The sequence below is a fragment of the Rattus rattus genome, chromosome 14 (assembly GCF_011064425.1).
Source record: "Rattus rattus isolate New Zealand chromosome 14, Rrattus_CSIRO_v1, whole genome shotgun sequence".
Taxonomy (NCBI): Eukaryota; Metazoa; Chordata; class Mammalia; order Rodentia; family Muridae; genus Rattus; species Rattus rattus.
In genome coordinates, this window is record NC_046167.1 from 75,298,707 (window position 1) to 75,313,064 (window position 14,358).

Consider the following 14,358-nt stretch of genomic DNA (forward strand, 5'->3'; position numbering starts at 1 on the left):
CAAGTGCTGGGATTAAAGGTGTGCACCACCACTGCCCAGCATATACAGAGTTTTTTTTCCTCAAAAAAAAAAAAAAAAAATCAAAGCATGCATAGTCTGTCTTAGGAAGCTTTGACTTCCCGGTTCCTATGGAGCTGATGCAGCACAGAGCTGTGGCAGGGAGCTAAATGACACTACAGGGAAATCAGTTGTAATTAAGTGACCTGTAAGTAAAGGTGCGGGTGCCTGGCGGAGCAGCACAGCTTGGCCATGTAGACTGATGATACAGGGCTCCCCTCTTGCTCACTCTGCTGGGTATCATGTTCTCAAGACACAAGCTTGGGGGGAAGCTCACTTGCGTGGATTTCACTGCCCCTAACCCACCTTGTCCTCTTAAACAAAAACATCTTGTGTGTCATCTCATCCAGAATAGGCAGTTTGGTGTGGAATTCACTTCCCTGCTACTTAATTACTTCCCACCAGGCATTCACAGAAGTCATGCTGAGATGCAATAATGAGAAAGGAGAGAAATGAGCTGAGCTGAGGGCAAGCACAGTCAGTAATGCTTGCCCAGCATGCACAAAGCCTTGAATTCTATCCTGAGCACTGCAACAGCCAGTTAAGGTGGTGCATGCCTTTACTCAGCACCGGGAAGTTAGAGACGAACCTCAGAATCCAAGGTCAGGTCGAGACCCCGTGTCAGAGAGCAGAGAGGCTTTTCCTCAGCCCTTGCTGTGTCTGCACATGCTCCACCCCTGAGTCACTTCTAACAGAATAGGCTAGTTCTATGGGGCCAGAGCTTGGAATTACCCAGATGTCACAGCCAAATGACATTGCAGTTGCTTTGTCTCTCTTGAGGCTTTTTGCTGTTACCTCATTTGTTAGGTCTGGGGCTGCCCTGAGGAGTCAGCCTTGGCCACCCGTTCCTAGTAGGGCAGTAAACCAGGCATAGTGAAAAACATGAAATAAATTGATTTAATGTGGCCACATCGAGACGAGGGACGAATAAAGAGATGCAGTGCCCATCCGAGTTCTAGAGTTCTGATGGGGAAGTTGGGTTTAAACAGGTGTCGGAGTTGCCATAGTGGTGCACACCTTCAGTTCCAGCACTCTGGAAGCAGAAGCAGGTGGATCTATGGAAGTTCCAGACTAGGCAACCCTGGTTGAGGTATGGTCCACCTATCATTGGCCAGGCTCCAGTACCTCCCAGAAGACAGTTTGATTATCAGAGAGTCCTCCTGGCTGTCACCAGACTTCAGTGTTTCCCTTTTCTCAACGTGGAATATCTGGGGAAATCCCAATTTCTTGGAATATATAGTCTGATAGCCAAAGGGAGGGGCACAGTGTCCCTAGACTATTTCCATTCCTGCCAAGATTGTGACCCTCCCTATGGTGAAGTGGGGGTGACTGCTGGACACTGAGAAGTTCGGGAGTCTAGTGCTTAGACCAGGATGGACCAGGGTTTCCTTTTCAGTTTGTCTTTCCTTCAGGTCATTAAACAGCTGACGGCTGAGTGCCTGTTGTGAATCTGTGCCAGGTGATTTTGAATGGGTTTGGCCCTCATCGATTCATGTGTTTGAGTGCTTGGCTCAGGGAGTTGCATTATTAGGAGGTGTGGGCTTGTTAGAGTGGGTGTGGCTTTGTTGAAGGAATTGTGTCACTGTGGGGGCAGGCTTTGAGGTCTCATACATAAGCTCAAGCTACTCCCAATGTGGAATCAGTCTCCTCCTGGCTGCCTGAAAAAGTCCCCTTCTGCTGCCTTCAGATCAAGGTATAGACCTTGCTCCTCCAGCACCACGTCTGTTGGTACACTGCCATACTTAATGGTGGACTGACCCTCTGAAACTAAGCCAGCCCCAATCAAGTGGGGTTTTTGTTTTGTTTTTATAAGAGTTGCTTTGGTCATGGTGTCTCTTCACAGCAATGGGAATCCTAACTAAGACATACAGAATATGTCCAAAGAAAGCTGTGAGGCTTAGTGCTGCGGAGTCAAGACTCAGGCCACTCAGGCCTCCACAAGGCTGTGGGTCTCTCACTTCTCAGCAGTTATAAGTTAGAACTGAGAGACCTGTGCTTATAGGCCTGCTGCTGTGCACTAGAGCTGCCAACAGGCAGAGTAGGCACAGGCACCGTCTCAGCAGAGAGCCATGCTGGACAGTTTCAAAAGTGGAGTTTTAAGGAGCAAAGCCCGTATAGATGGAGCTCTATGGCAAGTCATCAGCAGAGCCACTTTGTCTCCGAATTTTTAATCTAGTTTACCTTTCAGATAGTAAATAGGTACATATATAAATGTGGCTAACATGTCAGGAAGAGCAGATAGTCCTCAGGGAAAATGGTTTAGAAGCTCTGGGAGTGTAGCATGGACTAGGTCCTAGCCGAGTATCAGTGCTGTCCCCTATCCACCACTGCCCAGAGAACAGTTGGCTTCTTTAAACTTTCCTTTTCCAGACCTCAGCACCACAGTTCCTGCCTTATAAATTTTATTACTACTATTATTTTGAGTAAACAGTTTTGACTGAAAATAGGTAAAAATGTTATTTTTATTTTGAGACAGGTCTCTAGTTTTGTAGCTCTGACTGTCCTGGAACCAGACTGGCTTCATACTCAGAGAGATCCACCTGCCTCTGCCTCCCAAGAGCTGGGATTAAGAGTACATACCACCACACCTGGTGGATAAAAATACTGAAATATCTTAAAATTACTGTGTTTTCTGGTAAATCTTTGTATCAGGGCGTTTGTAGCCTAGGCTAGCCTTGGACTTAGCTGAGGATAACCCTAAACTTCTAATTCTACCTATGCTGTCCATAGGTGCTGGGATTATAGGTTTATATCTCACACCAGTTTTAGGTAGTTCTGGGGAGCCAGCCCCTGACTTCCTGCATCCCAAGCTCATTTTCTTTTCTAATTTTAGGTTGCAATATAATCTTAAGGTAATTATGTTAAGATTACTCTTCATTGTGTTTAATATAGAACACTTTGTTAGTACTTCTTCACCAGTCCAAAGTAGTGAAGATTCTTTTAGTTTTTTCAGTTTAGTTTTTTTAGTTTATGTGTATGTGTGTGTTTGTTTGGTACTTCCCATATTCATGTGGGTATCCTTGAAGGCGGGAAGAGGACATTAGATTCCCTGGAACTGGTGTTGCAAGTGGTTATGTCCCACCTGATGTGGCTGCTGGGAACCAAACTCGGTTCCTCTGCAAGAGCAGTGCATTTCTTATTTATTTATTTATTTATTTATTTACTATGCATATACTGTAGTTGTCTTCAGACACACCAGAAGAGGGCATCGGATCTCATTACAGATGGTTGTGAACCACCATGTGGTTGCTGGGATTGAACTCAGGACCTCTGAAAGAGTAGTCAGTGCTCTTAACCGCTGAGCCACCTCTCCAGCCCCAGAAGTACAGTTCTTAACTGCTGAACTGTCTCTCCATCCCCTGAGATTCCTTCTTAAGCTATCTGTTTACCTCTGGCTCCTTTAAATACAGCTTACATACAATCAATCAAGTTTGAGTTTATCGAGTGTATATACTCATGAGCCACTGCCCTGAACTTTCTTTCCATGGGGTTCCTTGTCCCATACCCACTCCATGAGCACGTCAATTTCTGTCTGGGCCAGTTTTGCCTGCAGTTGAACTTTTGTGTACAGAAGCTTGCAGTGCGAGCTTCTCTGCTTGAGCTCAAAGGTGTAGGTGTTTGTCTGAGCATCATGCACTTGCTCTCTTTGGTTGGAATAGTGTTCCACTGGGGAGTCTGCTCTCTTACTGATGGTCTCGGATTGCTTCCAGTTTTTGTCTATGATAAAGGTGCTGTGAATATTTTGTAGACACTTGGAACTTCTCTTGGGTATATATGTAGAGGTCAAAGTGAAAGTTAACTTGGAAGAAATTGCCAACCGTTTCTGTGGGGTTTTGTGTGTATCTGTGTGTGCACTTGTGTATAGCTGAGCCTGAAGGTGGATGTAGAGGCCAGAGTCAATGTTGGGTGTCTTCTTGACTCACTTGCAGTTTCCACCCTCACACTAGCATGTGGGGTTCTAAGGTATGGAGGCTTCTTTCCTGCATCTCCCTCTTTGTTAGGAGTACAGAGTGGTGAGGTTAGGTTCAAGAGTGTTTTAGTTTGCCTCTCTATTGCTATGATAAGACCATGACCAAAAGCAGCTTGGGGAGGAAAAGGTTTATTTCACTTACATGTTACAGTGCACCATCCAGGATGACCTAGGGCGAGATCTGAAATAGGAATTGAAACAGAGACCACAGAGGGACTTACTTCATGAAGGGGCTTGCTCAGCCACCCTTTTACACAGACCAGGGATGGCACCCTCAGGGTGGGGAGCTTCCACATTCATCAGCGGTTTAAAGAAATGTCTCAGATACCTTAGGCCAATCCGACTGGGACAGTTCTTCAGTTGAGGTTTCTCTGCCCAGGTGATTCCAGGTTTATGTCAAGTTGACTGAGAAAGGCACAGAGTTGGATTGTCCTTCTGGTAAAGGGGACTTGGGAGGACCGAAGCAAAACTAAACCAGTCCAAGGAAAACAAAGGAGTGTGTGTGTGTGTGTGTGTGTGTGTGTGTGTGTGTGTGTGTGTGTGTGTGTGTGTGTGTGTGCTATGAGGAGAAAGTGGATCCAAGATCAGTCAACATTATCAAGTTAGGTTAAGAAACACTGTGATCTTTGCAATTTGGGTTAGGGCAGGTGTTTGGAAAGTCCCAAGGACATTGTTGGATAAGGGGCTTCTTAAAATTCCACAGAATAATGAGCCTGATTAATCTATGACCTACGGGACATGGCTATAGTCAATCAGCTTTAGGTCTGAGCCCAGGGAAGCGAGTGTGTTCTTTCCCTGCCTGCAGTTTCCCTTTGAAGCCTTTGTTACCTGGGAGTCTTGTCTGCAGGAGGGTCAGGCTCCCACTTTGACACTTTTTCTGTGTTAGCAGACATTAATATTATTTTATGGTTCTTAGGAGTATAGGCATATACTCATGGCTCTATTTCTTTCCCAACAAGTAGTAGTATTTCTAATTTTAGCCATTCTAGTGGACGGGAAGTGCTACTTCACTGTGATTTAATTTGCATTGCTCTGATTTTGAATACTTCTTTTTCACGAGCTACAGGCCATTTATTTTCTTTTGTTAACTATCTTCAAGTCTTTTGTCCCAGTTTTCATTTAAAAAAAAATAATGTTGATGCATTAATCTGTGTGCGCCACAGAAGAAAAGCATCACAATATTAGCATGGTGATGTTTTTTAAATCACTGAATTTTCCTAAAGGAAATTTATTAGAATGGCCTAGAATTCTGACTTGTCCAAATCGTTGTTTTGAGAGACTTTAAACATAGGAGATAAAGTATAATTAAAACCTTTCTTCTAATAAGGAAAGGCTCAGCTTTCTAGTCTGTGGGTGCAAACTCTTATAGAGCTGGTGACTGAATGTGGGGGGTTAGCAAAAAAAAAAAAAAGATAGCAATAGTAAAACGTCTCTAAAATGTGCAGCGAGCAAATATTGATTCAAAGTCAAACCAGAGTGACTGTGAGGTGTGGCTGGTGGTCCTTGCTTATGTCTACTGCGCTTGCCTCTCCATGCACAGCACTAACCAACACTGCAAGGAGCACCTCAGATTGCAGGGGTTTACTGCACACACAGTTCTCTTTTCTCCCAGAAACATTGTTTAATTATGGAAAGCAAAGACTTTTAGTAATATTTTCTGCTCCCACCCTCAGTACACGTGTCAAATTGCCTGTCTCTGGATGATTGTGTTCTGGTAGAATGTTTGACTTTAAAAATTGCCGACTTGGGTCTGTTCAACAAAAATCTTCCAATGAGTTTTGCCTTGAGATTGGGATAGCATTGGCAGTTTCTGAAATCACCTTGAACTTATGCCATTTGTACTATATATTTATGTAAAATGGTGTGTGTTCTCAGCACCAAAGACTGTAGAATCAAAATGTTAATGAACTCCGAAGAAATCTTTGGGCCCCGAAGTATCAAATTATTTGCCCCAAAATTCTTTTGTTTGAAGACAGGGTTTCTCTGTGTAAAGTCCTGGTTGTTCTGGAACTCTCTTTGCAGACCAGGCTGGTGTTAAAGTCACAGAGATCCAACTTCCTCTGCCCCCGAGTGCTGGGTTGAATGTAAAGAAGCACATCCATCTTATTAATATGTAACTCGGGTTTAGTCTTTTTTTTTTTCTTTTCCCGGAGCTGGGGACCGAACCCAGGGCCTTGCGCTTCCTAGGCAAGCGCTCTACCACTGAGCTAAATCCCCAACCCCTTCGGGTTTAGTCTTGAATAGTGAAATTTACACGTATGCCAAAGAATTGCTTAAAATTACTTTTCCTCCAGATTTACCAGTATGTATTTATTTGATTTGCACTTATTTTATACACCCATGTTTTACCTAGGTTAACATGAAAAAAATTCTGTGAGAAAGGTGGTTTCCTGTGAGAAAGAGGGTCTGAAATGAAGTGTTTTTGTTTTGTTTTGTTTTGTTTTCAAAATGTTCCTTCAGGCAAATCTTTGTTTTGAAGTGAGGTAAGTATTGACTTCCATCCTTTTCCCCTCTGGAGTTATTATTACTTAAATAGAAAGATAAGAATTTGTCAAAGTTCCTGGCTTATAACCCTAGATGAGCATCCATCTGCCTAAAGTGCCCAGTCTGTCTCTTCTGGGACTTATCCCTAGGTCAGCCCTGGCCACTGTGGCAGTGGCCTGTGACCTGCCCACACGCCCTGTCTTGAGTCAGTGGACTCAAATGAGAGAGATTTGCCAGACTCCAGGATTAAAGGTGTGCATCATCACAGCCAGTTTGTAGCTAGATGTTTATGGCTGGGATTAATACCATGACCAAAAGCCACTTGGAGAGAAAAGGTTCATATTTTAGCTTAAAACTTCCGGTCAAACAAACTCTCATCACTAAGGTGCTCATTGGTTACTCAGCCTGCTTTCTTATTAACTGAAAACCATCTGCCAGAGGCAGCTCCTCAGTGTAGATTCTCTCTCTAGATAATATGTTTACATCAGTGACAAGCATGCCCAGCTTTTAGGACTGTTGTTGTTGTTGTTGTTGTTGTTGTTTTGTTAACACCGCTTCTGAAAAATCATGAATAAAAGGCAGTTTAATAATACATTTACCCTTCCTCTGGTTATACTGAAAGCCAGTTTTCAATCAGAAGATCTGTAAAGCTGTCAGTAACTAAACAAACCTTTCATTTCAGCAAGCAGGTACAAAAGAGAGGGAACACAGAGATCAGGTTTGCTTTGTGCAAACTGTGATATTTCACATATAAGACTGTTGTTATTCTTGGGATTGGTACCACTTGACTGGTAATTATAGAAAGGAGTTGGGAGGGGACTAAATAGGTAACCAGACTTAAATCCCAAACATGCTATCTGAAATACTAGTCTTGCTAGACTCTGTGTGAGTATGTGTGTGTGTGTGCGTGCATGCATGCATGCTTGCATGTGTGCCTGTCTGCCTGTCTGCCTGCCTGCCTGCCTGCCTGTCTCTCTCTGCGTCACTGTGTTGGTAATGGAGTTCCAGGCCTTTACTGAAGAGCAGCAGCACTGGACCACGCTTTTGCTGGATACTAAGGTCTTGTTTGTACCTGAGACAAGGTCTTGTGTATCCCCAACTGGCCTGGCCTCAACGTTTATGTAGCCACGTATGCTCTTGAACTCCTGTTCCTCCTGATTCCACTTCTCAAGGATTACAGGTGTGGGATACCATGCCTAGTTTTCTCTGGTACTGGGGCTCAGACTCAGGCTTTTTGCACAGGCAAACAGCATCTCACTGAACTGCATCTACAGCTGAAAGTAGATATGGACTGGAATTTTTCACATAGCCAGAGAGCACTTTACACATGCTGGGTAGATCCAGTGAAGCTTCAGGGGCCCCTTCTTCAAAAGAAAAAAGATAGGGGGAGTCAACATTTTCTCTCAGTCAGTGGCAAAACTTCAGAAGTCACATGACAAGGCTAAAGGAGGGGACAGTAAGAACTTAGAGGTAGTAGACTAGAGGTAGCAACTGGCTAGAGGTACAGACACATTGTCCATTGAGATTGAGTGGCTGGAGCTTTGTCCTTGGTTCTGTATGGGTAGATCTTGGTCAGTGGAAGCTGACACTGCATATACTATACTGAACAGGGGAGCTGAGCACACCCAGGGTGACAGGGAAAAAAGGCTTCCTTTCTACCAGAGGAATATGTTTTCCCATGGTAAACTAATTCCAAGATGTTCTCCGTAAGTCTAAGACTGTCAGGATATGGCTCACCAGCATAGCCTTCACTTAACAATGCTTGCAGCTGTTGGTTGCAAGTTAACTGGTTTACTTCTCAGCCCTGAAGAAACTGCAAACTTACAAAGCCCAGGGCTTTTTGTTGTTGTTGTTGTTGCTAGAGACCCAATCTAGGACCATATTAGATGAGTACTATGTATACACACAGGCCCCAAAGGCTGTTATTAAAAGGTTGTGTGCATCTGTGTATGTTTGTGGGGTTAGAAGATTCTCAGGAATTAGTTCTTTCCATGGTGTGGATCCCAGGAATTGAACTCAAGTCATTAGATTTGATAGCAAGTGCCTTTAGCCATTGAGACATCTTGCTACCCTGCTTCTTTTAGTTTGTAATTAGAGTTATTTTTAAAAGTCATTCCTTCCTTCATTCATTCATTCATCCATCCATCCATCCATCCATCCATCCATCCATCCATCCATGAGGCTGGGTATGGTGGCACATACCTTTAATTCCAGCAATCAGGGAGGAAAAGGCAGACTGATCTGTGTGGGTTAAGGGCTAGCCTGGTCTATGTGTTAAGTTCCAGGACAGCCAGGGGTATGTAGACTGACACTGTCCAAAAACAAAACAAAACAAAACAAAGCAAGCAAACAAACAAAAACCAAAATCTTGGAATTTCAGTGTGAAATCTTGGATTTCAGTATGTGGAGAGGACTCTCTTCAGGCAGCCTCATGAAGTGCTTCACATCTCAATCAGGATTTAGCTTTGAATAAACATCATTAGCCTTCAAGTTTAGTTTTCAAAATGTTGCCATTTTGAATAGATGTAATCCAACGTTCAAACGCTGTAAAAAAGGCATAAATCTGTTACATTCCTTTGTTTCATGCTGGTCACCTACTCTAACTGTGTCCACTGCTGACCAGTTTTCTGACTTAGATATCAGTAGTTGCATGTGCACACGTTTTAAGGCACACCTTAAAGCCCTGTTGTAGGGGATAGGAAGATAGCTCCATGGGTATGGGAGCTTGCACGAAGCCCTGATGACTTTAGGTTGATCACTTGAACCCACAAGGTGGCAGGAGAGGAAGGGCCCCAGAGAGTGGTACTCTGCTGCACACAATAATGGGGAAAAAAAACCCCTCAAACTTTAAAATGGCATTTCTGTAATGTTTGCAATAACATAATTGAAACTGGATCTGCTCGGTGAATTTAGAATATTCTTTGCATTTCCTTGACTGGCTTATTGTTTGTTGCTGTGAAAACTACTGTAAGGAATGCACCAGTTTACCAGGTGATTTCTCTGATGGTGCTTTGATTCTAGAAAAGTCCTCCCCAGTATAGAAAGTATAGAAAGAATCCCTGCCCCATACTGCTGTGTGTGTGTGTGTGTGTGTGTGTGTGTGTGTGTGTGTGTGTGTGTGTGTGTTTTCATGATCTCATTCTGATACATCTGAAATTCTAGAATAAGGTTAGGGAATATGCAGGACTTTGGGGGTCATAATAATGTGTCATTTTTAGGAAAATTTGTCATTTTCATTTTCTTTCAAGGGAAGGGCATTGGCAACTTTCCACTTCTCAGTGCTTTTCTGTAGAAAGTTTGGGAAAATTTGGAGAGGAAATAAAGTACCATAGACTCAGAACCATATGAGAGTCAACAAAAGTGGGATCAACTCTCCTGTGTGTTAACTTTTTCCTTTGAGATTAAGAACATAGGCTGAAAACTGAATGGTTACTAAGAAGCTCATCAAATATTTTGCTTTTATACTATCCCTAAACCTTTAACATAGAAAATGACCTGAGTGCTACATGTTTTTAATTAAAAATGTGTGTGCCCTACCGGCTATGTGTGGGAAGGTCAGAGGATAACTTTGTAGAGTGGGTTCTGGGCATTAAACTCTGGTTCTCAGGCTTGCATCATTGAGGGGCAAGTACTTTTTACCTGTTAAGTTAGCTTAGCCCCCTACTTATTGAGGAATACTCACAGTTGCTTAGGTTAACCTTGAGTTTTCTTTAGCTGAGACTGACCTTGAACTCTTGATCTTCCTTGCTCCACTCTGCTACCAAGTGCTGGAATTATGTTCTTGCCCAACTCCAGCATTGCAAGTTACCTTGCGATTTCTAAACTCTGGTGCAAGAGCCCAGCTGCAGGACTGTCTGATAAGAGCTGTGACACTTCGTTGTGTGGGTCGGTGAGCTCCCCCTGGTGGCAGGCAGCGGTGGTGGGGGTGGGCGGGAGTCCCGAGTCTGTGGCGAAGGCTGGCGCTGGCCTGGACCCTAAATCCCTCGTCACGCGTGCCTGGGTTGTACCGGCTAGCCGGTTTTGAGCTGGCCCAGTGTACCCGGAGCAGCTGGCTGAATCGCTCGCTCCCTTTGCAAGATATTTGGTCTCTGGCCGCGCGTGCCTGTATGTCTGGTTTCTTCCTTTGCAGGACAGTTGGTCCTAGCTGCGTGTGCTCGTGGGCCAGGTTTCTTTCCCTCTCCCTCTGCAGGGCAGCTGATCTCTGGTCGCGAGTGCCCGTGGGCCTGGCTTCTTTTGCAGGACGCTGGCCCCTGGCCGCCTCGGGGACGTCCCAGAGTTTGGACTTCCGGGGTTGCCTGCTTGTCACCCGCCAGGGCGTTTCCGTGCCCATGCATGGGCGCGGCCCTTTAAACTTCACTGTTTTTTAGACTTCGGGGGTGTGGTCACACATTCTTTCTTCCTCCCGTCGCGGTCACCCAAGACCTGCCGGGTACTTCTCTTGCCCTGCTTTCCAGATGCTTTGGAGTCATGAGACGGGAGGGCGCAGGGACCCCTCTGATGGCCGAGGTGATCCGAGGTGAGTGCACAGGGTAGGACTTAGGATGGCTGGAGGAGTGACTTTGCTGCCCCAGGAGCCCAACTGGCCTCCCTTCTGGGTCCAGTGACTTTGGGGGATGAACCTTAGTGTGCTTGTGACCCCTGTGTCCTACACCCTTTCCACCCACGCTGTGTGGGAGCGGGTGAAATTCCCAGTCGAGCCGCAGATCAAAGGTCATTTGTGGTTGGAAAGGGCAAAGCCCTGTCACCCATTTGAATGCAGCTGCAAAGAAGTTTGTTGCATTTACTAGGAGATTCTCGCAGCCGTTCTAAGAGTGGAGGTACAGCTTGAAAAGTTTAAATTTCCATTTGAGAAAAAGGACATCTCAGCTCTGATTGTTTCTTACCACTAACGAGTCTAAAAAGAATAAAAATATTTCAAAGGCTGTCCTTGATTTCTGCCACGTTTTGGGTGTAGGTATCTAATTGATGTTAAGATGTTGCCTTTTTCTGGGGGTTGGTGGGAGTAAGGGTGGATGGAGCCTTTGAACATTACTTCCCTTCTTGCTGTACTCCTCAGCCTCTGACTGTATTCGTGCAACACAGATTCCACCCCAGTCTGGCCTTGCCTCATTCACCTTGATTTTAAGCAGCATTTTGTAAGAAACACAAAGCAGTGATTCTGATTTTTTTCTTAAATACATATCCATGAGAATAGTTACATAGACATACCTTCTTGTGTTCTATATTGAAAACAGCAGTATTGAAAGCATTCTTTGCTTTTTTACTTTAAAAGATAGTTTCCTGCTGCATGTATTTTCAGTGTGTTCTCATAAACTTGATGCATGGCTAGCCATCAGAGGTATGCCGAATTTCCTGACATTTCTTAGTCCAGTTGCTGCAGAAACCAAAGCAGTACCACCACATGAAATACCACCTACCACCATGGGAACTTACCAAGATTAAGGCAATTTCTTCTTTGAAGCTTTGCTTATTTATTGCTACTCAGCAAAGAAACTTTTTGAAATTATACATTGTCACCTCTGCCATCTGAAACATTGGGCTGGGGGCACAACAAAATTAAACAAGCCATCCTTGAATTCACTGGAAAGGAGTTGGGTCTTGACCTGGGACACCTGTTTAAGAACTTGAAGAAAAGAACGTTGCCGTTTTCCATTTCAGATCGCCTTTGTTTTGCCATTCTCTACAGCAGACCAAAGAGTGCATCAAACGAACATTATTTCAGCATAGATAACGAGCTAGAGTATGAGAAGTAAGTATTGCCCCTTGGAAGACTCGAACTTTTAAAATTCCCTCTCAAGGAATCTCTAGGTATGTGACCCAGCCTTGAAAAAATGTCTGTCTGATGAACACTTGCAGCTAGGTGCTGTTTCAGATTCTTAGTAATAAAATAGATCTTTGAGGATACAAAGAACCTGCATTTAAACCCTGATTTGATATTCTAATAGTTTACACTGCAGAGCTGTATGAAATATGAATGTGTAAAATACTGGTTTTGCTGGTGGAAAATGTGTGCAATAACAAGTTTTTTAAATTGAGGTTAGTTATTCCATACCTGGTGGGTGCGTGAGTGCGTGCGTGCGTGTATAGGAGTATGTTAGGGGAAGATAGCAGGATCTGGTGCAAGCTAGCTGAGCTCTCCACTAATGAGGCGTACAACTCTAGCTCACTGTTGCATAATTTAGTAGGTATTGTTTTCCAGAATATCCCTTCTGTTGGTATTAGTAGGGCAGAGCTTTAGAATTGTATGGCCAGTGTTAATGGGTTGGTGGATGCCCTCTTGCCATAATTTTAGGAGCATTTACATTCAGAGCAGCTAAAATATGTATACCTGTTTCTATTTATTTTTTTAAAGCTTCTATGCGGATTTTGGACCACTCAATCTGGCCATGGTTTACAGATATTGTTGCAAGATAAATAAGAAGCTCAAGGTAAATCTTCTAACTCCAGGTTTGACTGAAGTGATCACTTAGCAGTACTTTAGAGCAAGGTGGAGGAGACCTAGCTCCTGCTTAAAAGATTCAAAATTCGAAAGAGCGCTTCCTCTGAGAAAGAGCGCTCCATTTGAGACCAGGTGAGCTAGTGCACACCTGACTTCTGAGCACTCGGGTGAGAAATCCCAAGTTCAAAGCAAGCCTGTGCTAGACAGCAAGATCTTATCTCTAGAAAACAGACAAAGTTTACCAAGACACCAGTTGCCTACTGAAGTATGTTTTAGGATGCTGTAAACACAGCAACGTTTAGAAGGTGTGGTGGAGTGCACCTGTAGTCTCAGCACTCTGCAAAGATTGCTATGAGATCACATGGTGCACAGCAACTGTATGAGACTGCGCAGCCTGACCCACATTGTGAGATTCTGTAAGTGGTGTTTCTCATTTGTGGTGGTGCTTAGAAATGTGTACTGTATTTTTCTGAGCCTGGAGAAATGGCTCATCAGTCAAGAGCACTGGAAACTCTTTCAGAGACCCACATGTCCGTCGTAACTCTCTGTCACTGGAGTTCTAGAGGACATGATACCCTCTTCTGACCTGTGTGCATCTGCAAACACTTAGTACATGCATATATGCATGCAAGCAAAAACATATTAAAAATATTCTTTTTCCTAGACTTATACTGCTATACATTTGTTTCCTAGAGTTTTTTTTTCCGGGCTTTGAGACACACTTATGTACAACCCAGGCTGACCTAGATGTGTCTGCATCCCCTCACGCATACACCAACACATGTAGCTTGTGTTTTCTAATTTTAATGGAACGGCTTATATTGGATTCTTTGGTTCCGGTTTGTGTTGAAGAAACTCAAACAAAACTAACCTGAAACAAAAGGCAGTTACTTTACTAACTCCCTGTCTGACCTAATGGGAACTGAAGCAGACAAGGGAAATGTTCCCTGCTTTGCCCAGCGTTCCTCCTGCCTCCCTTTCAAAGAGAGTGCTGGTGAATGGTTGGGGAAAACAGACCTTGCCCTCTCTGAGCATTTTACACACATGGCCTGGGAGTAAGAGAACCAAGGATCCACAGTATGCCCTTGAGGACACATGGTGTATTCTTCTGATTGAGCACAAACCCCATTCCTTTATTCAAAGTGAAAGTCACTAACTGGACACTAGAGGAGTACCTAGCTGGGCATGGTGGTGTGTGCCTTTGATCTCAGCACTTGGGAGGCAGAAGCAGGTGGATCTCTGAGTTTGTGACCAGCATGATCTACACAATAAGTTCCAGGCCTAGATTACATAGTGAGACCATGTCTCAGATTTTAAAAAAGTACCTAGTCACTATAAACTGTCAAGTAGAAAATACTGAGTTTGTGACAAAATGGATTACAATGGATTGCCTACCAGAGAACTATGT

At 44.0% G+C, this 14,358-nt stretch overlaps 1 protein-coding gene across 7 annotated transcripts in view; it reads left to right on the forward strand.

Annotated features, from left to right (window-relative positions):
- The window catches only part of Cdc14b (cell division cycle 14B), a 78,650-nt gene that overhangs the window by 16,826 nt on the left and 47,466 nt on the right, over nucleotides 1-14,358 (forward strand). For 4 of the 7 annotated variants that reach the window (XM_032884219.1, XM_032884216.1, XM_032884217.1 and 1 more), the window contains exons 2-4: nucleotides 10,932-11,027; nucleotides 12,170-12,260; nucleotides 12,864-12,939. In XM_032884219.1, the coding sequence (XP_032740110.1) occupies nucleotides 10,932-11,027; nucleotides 12,170-12,260; nucleotides 12,864-12,939 (263 nt within the window). The remainder of the gene's footprint in view (nucleotides 1-10,931; nucleotides 11,028-12,169; nucleotides 12,261-12,863; nucleotides 12,940-14,358) is intronic. The other 3 variants (XM_032884222.1, XM_032884218.1, XM_032884220.1) reach the window with 1 other exon arrangement.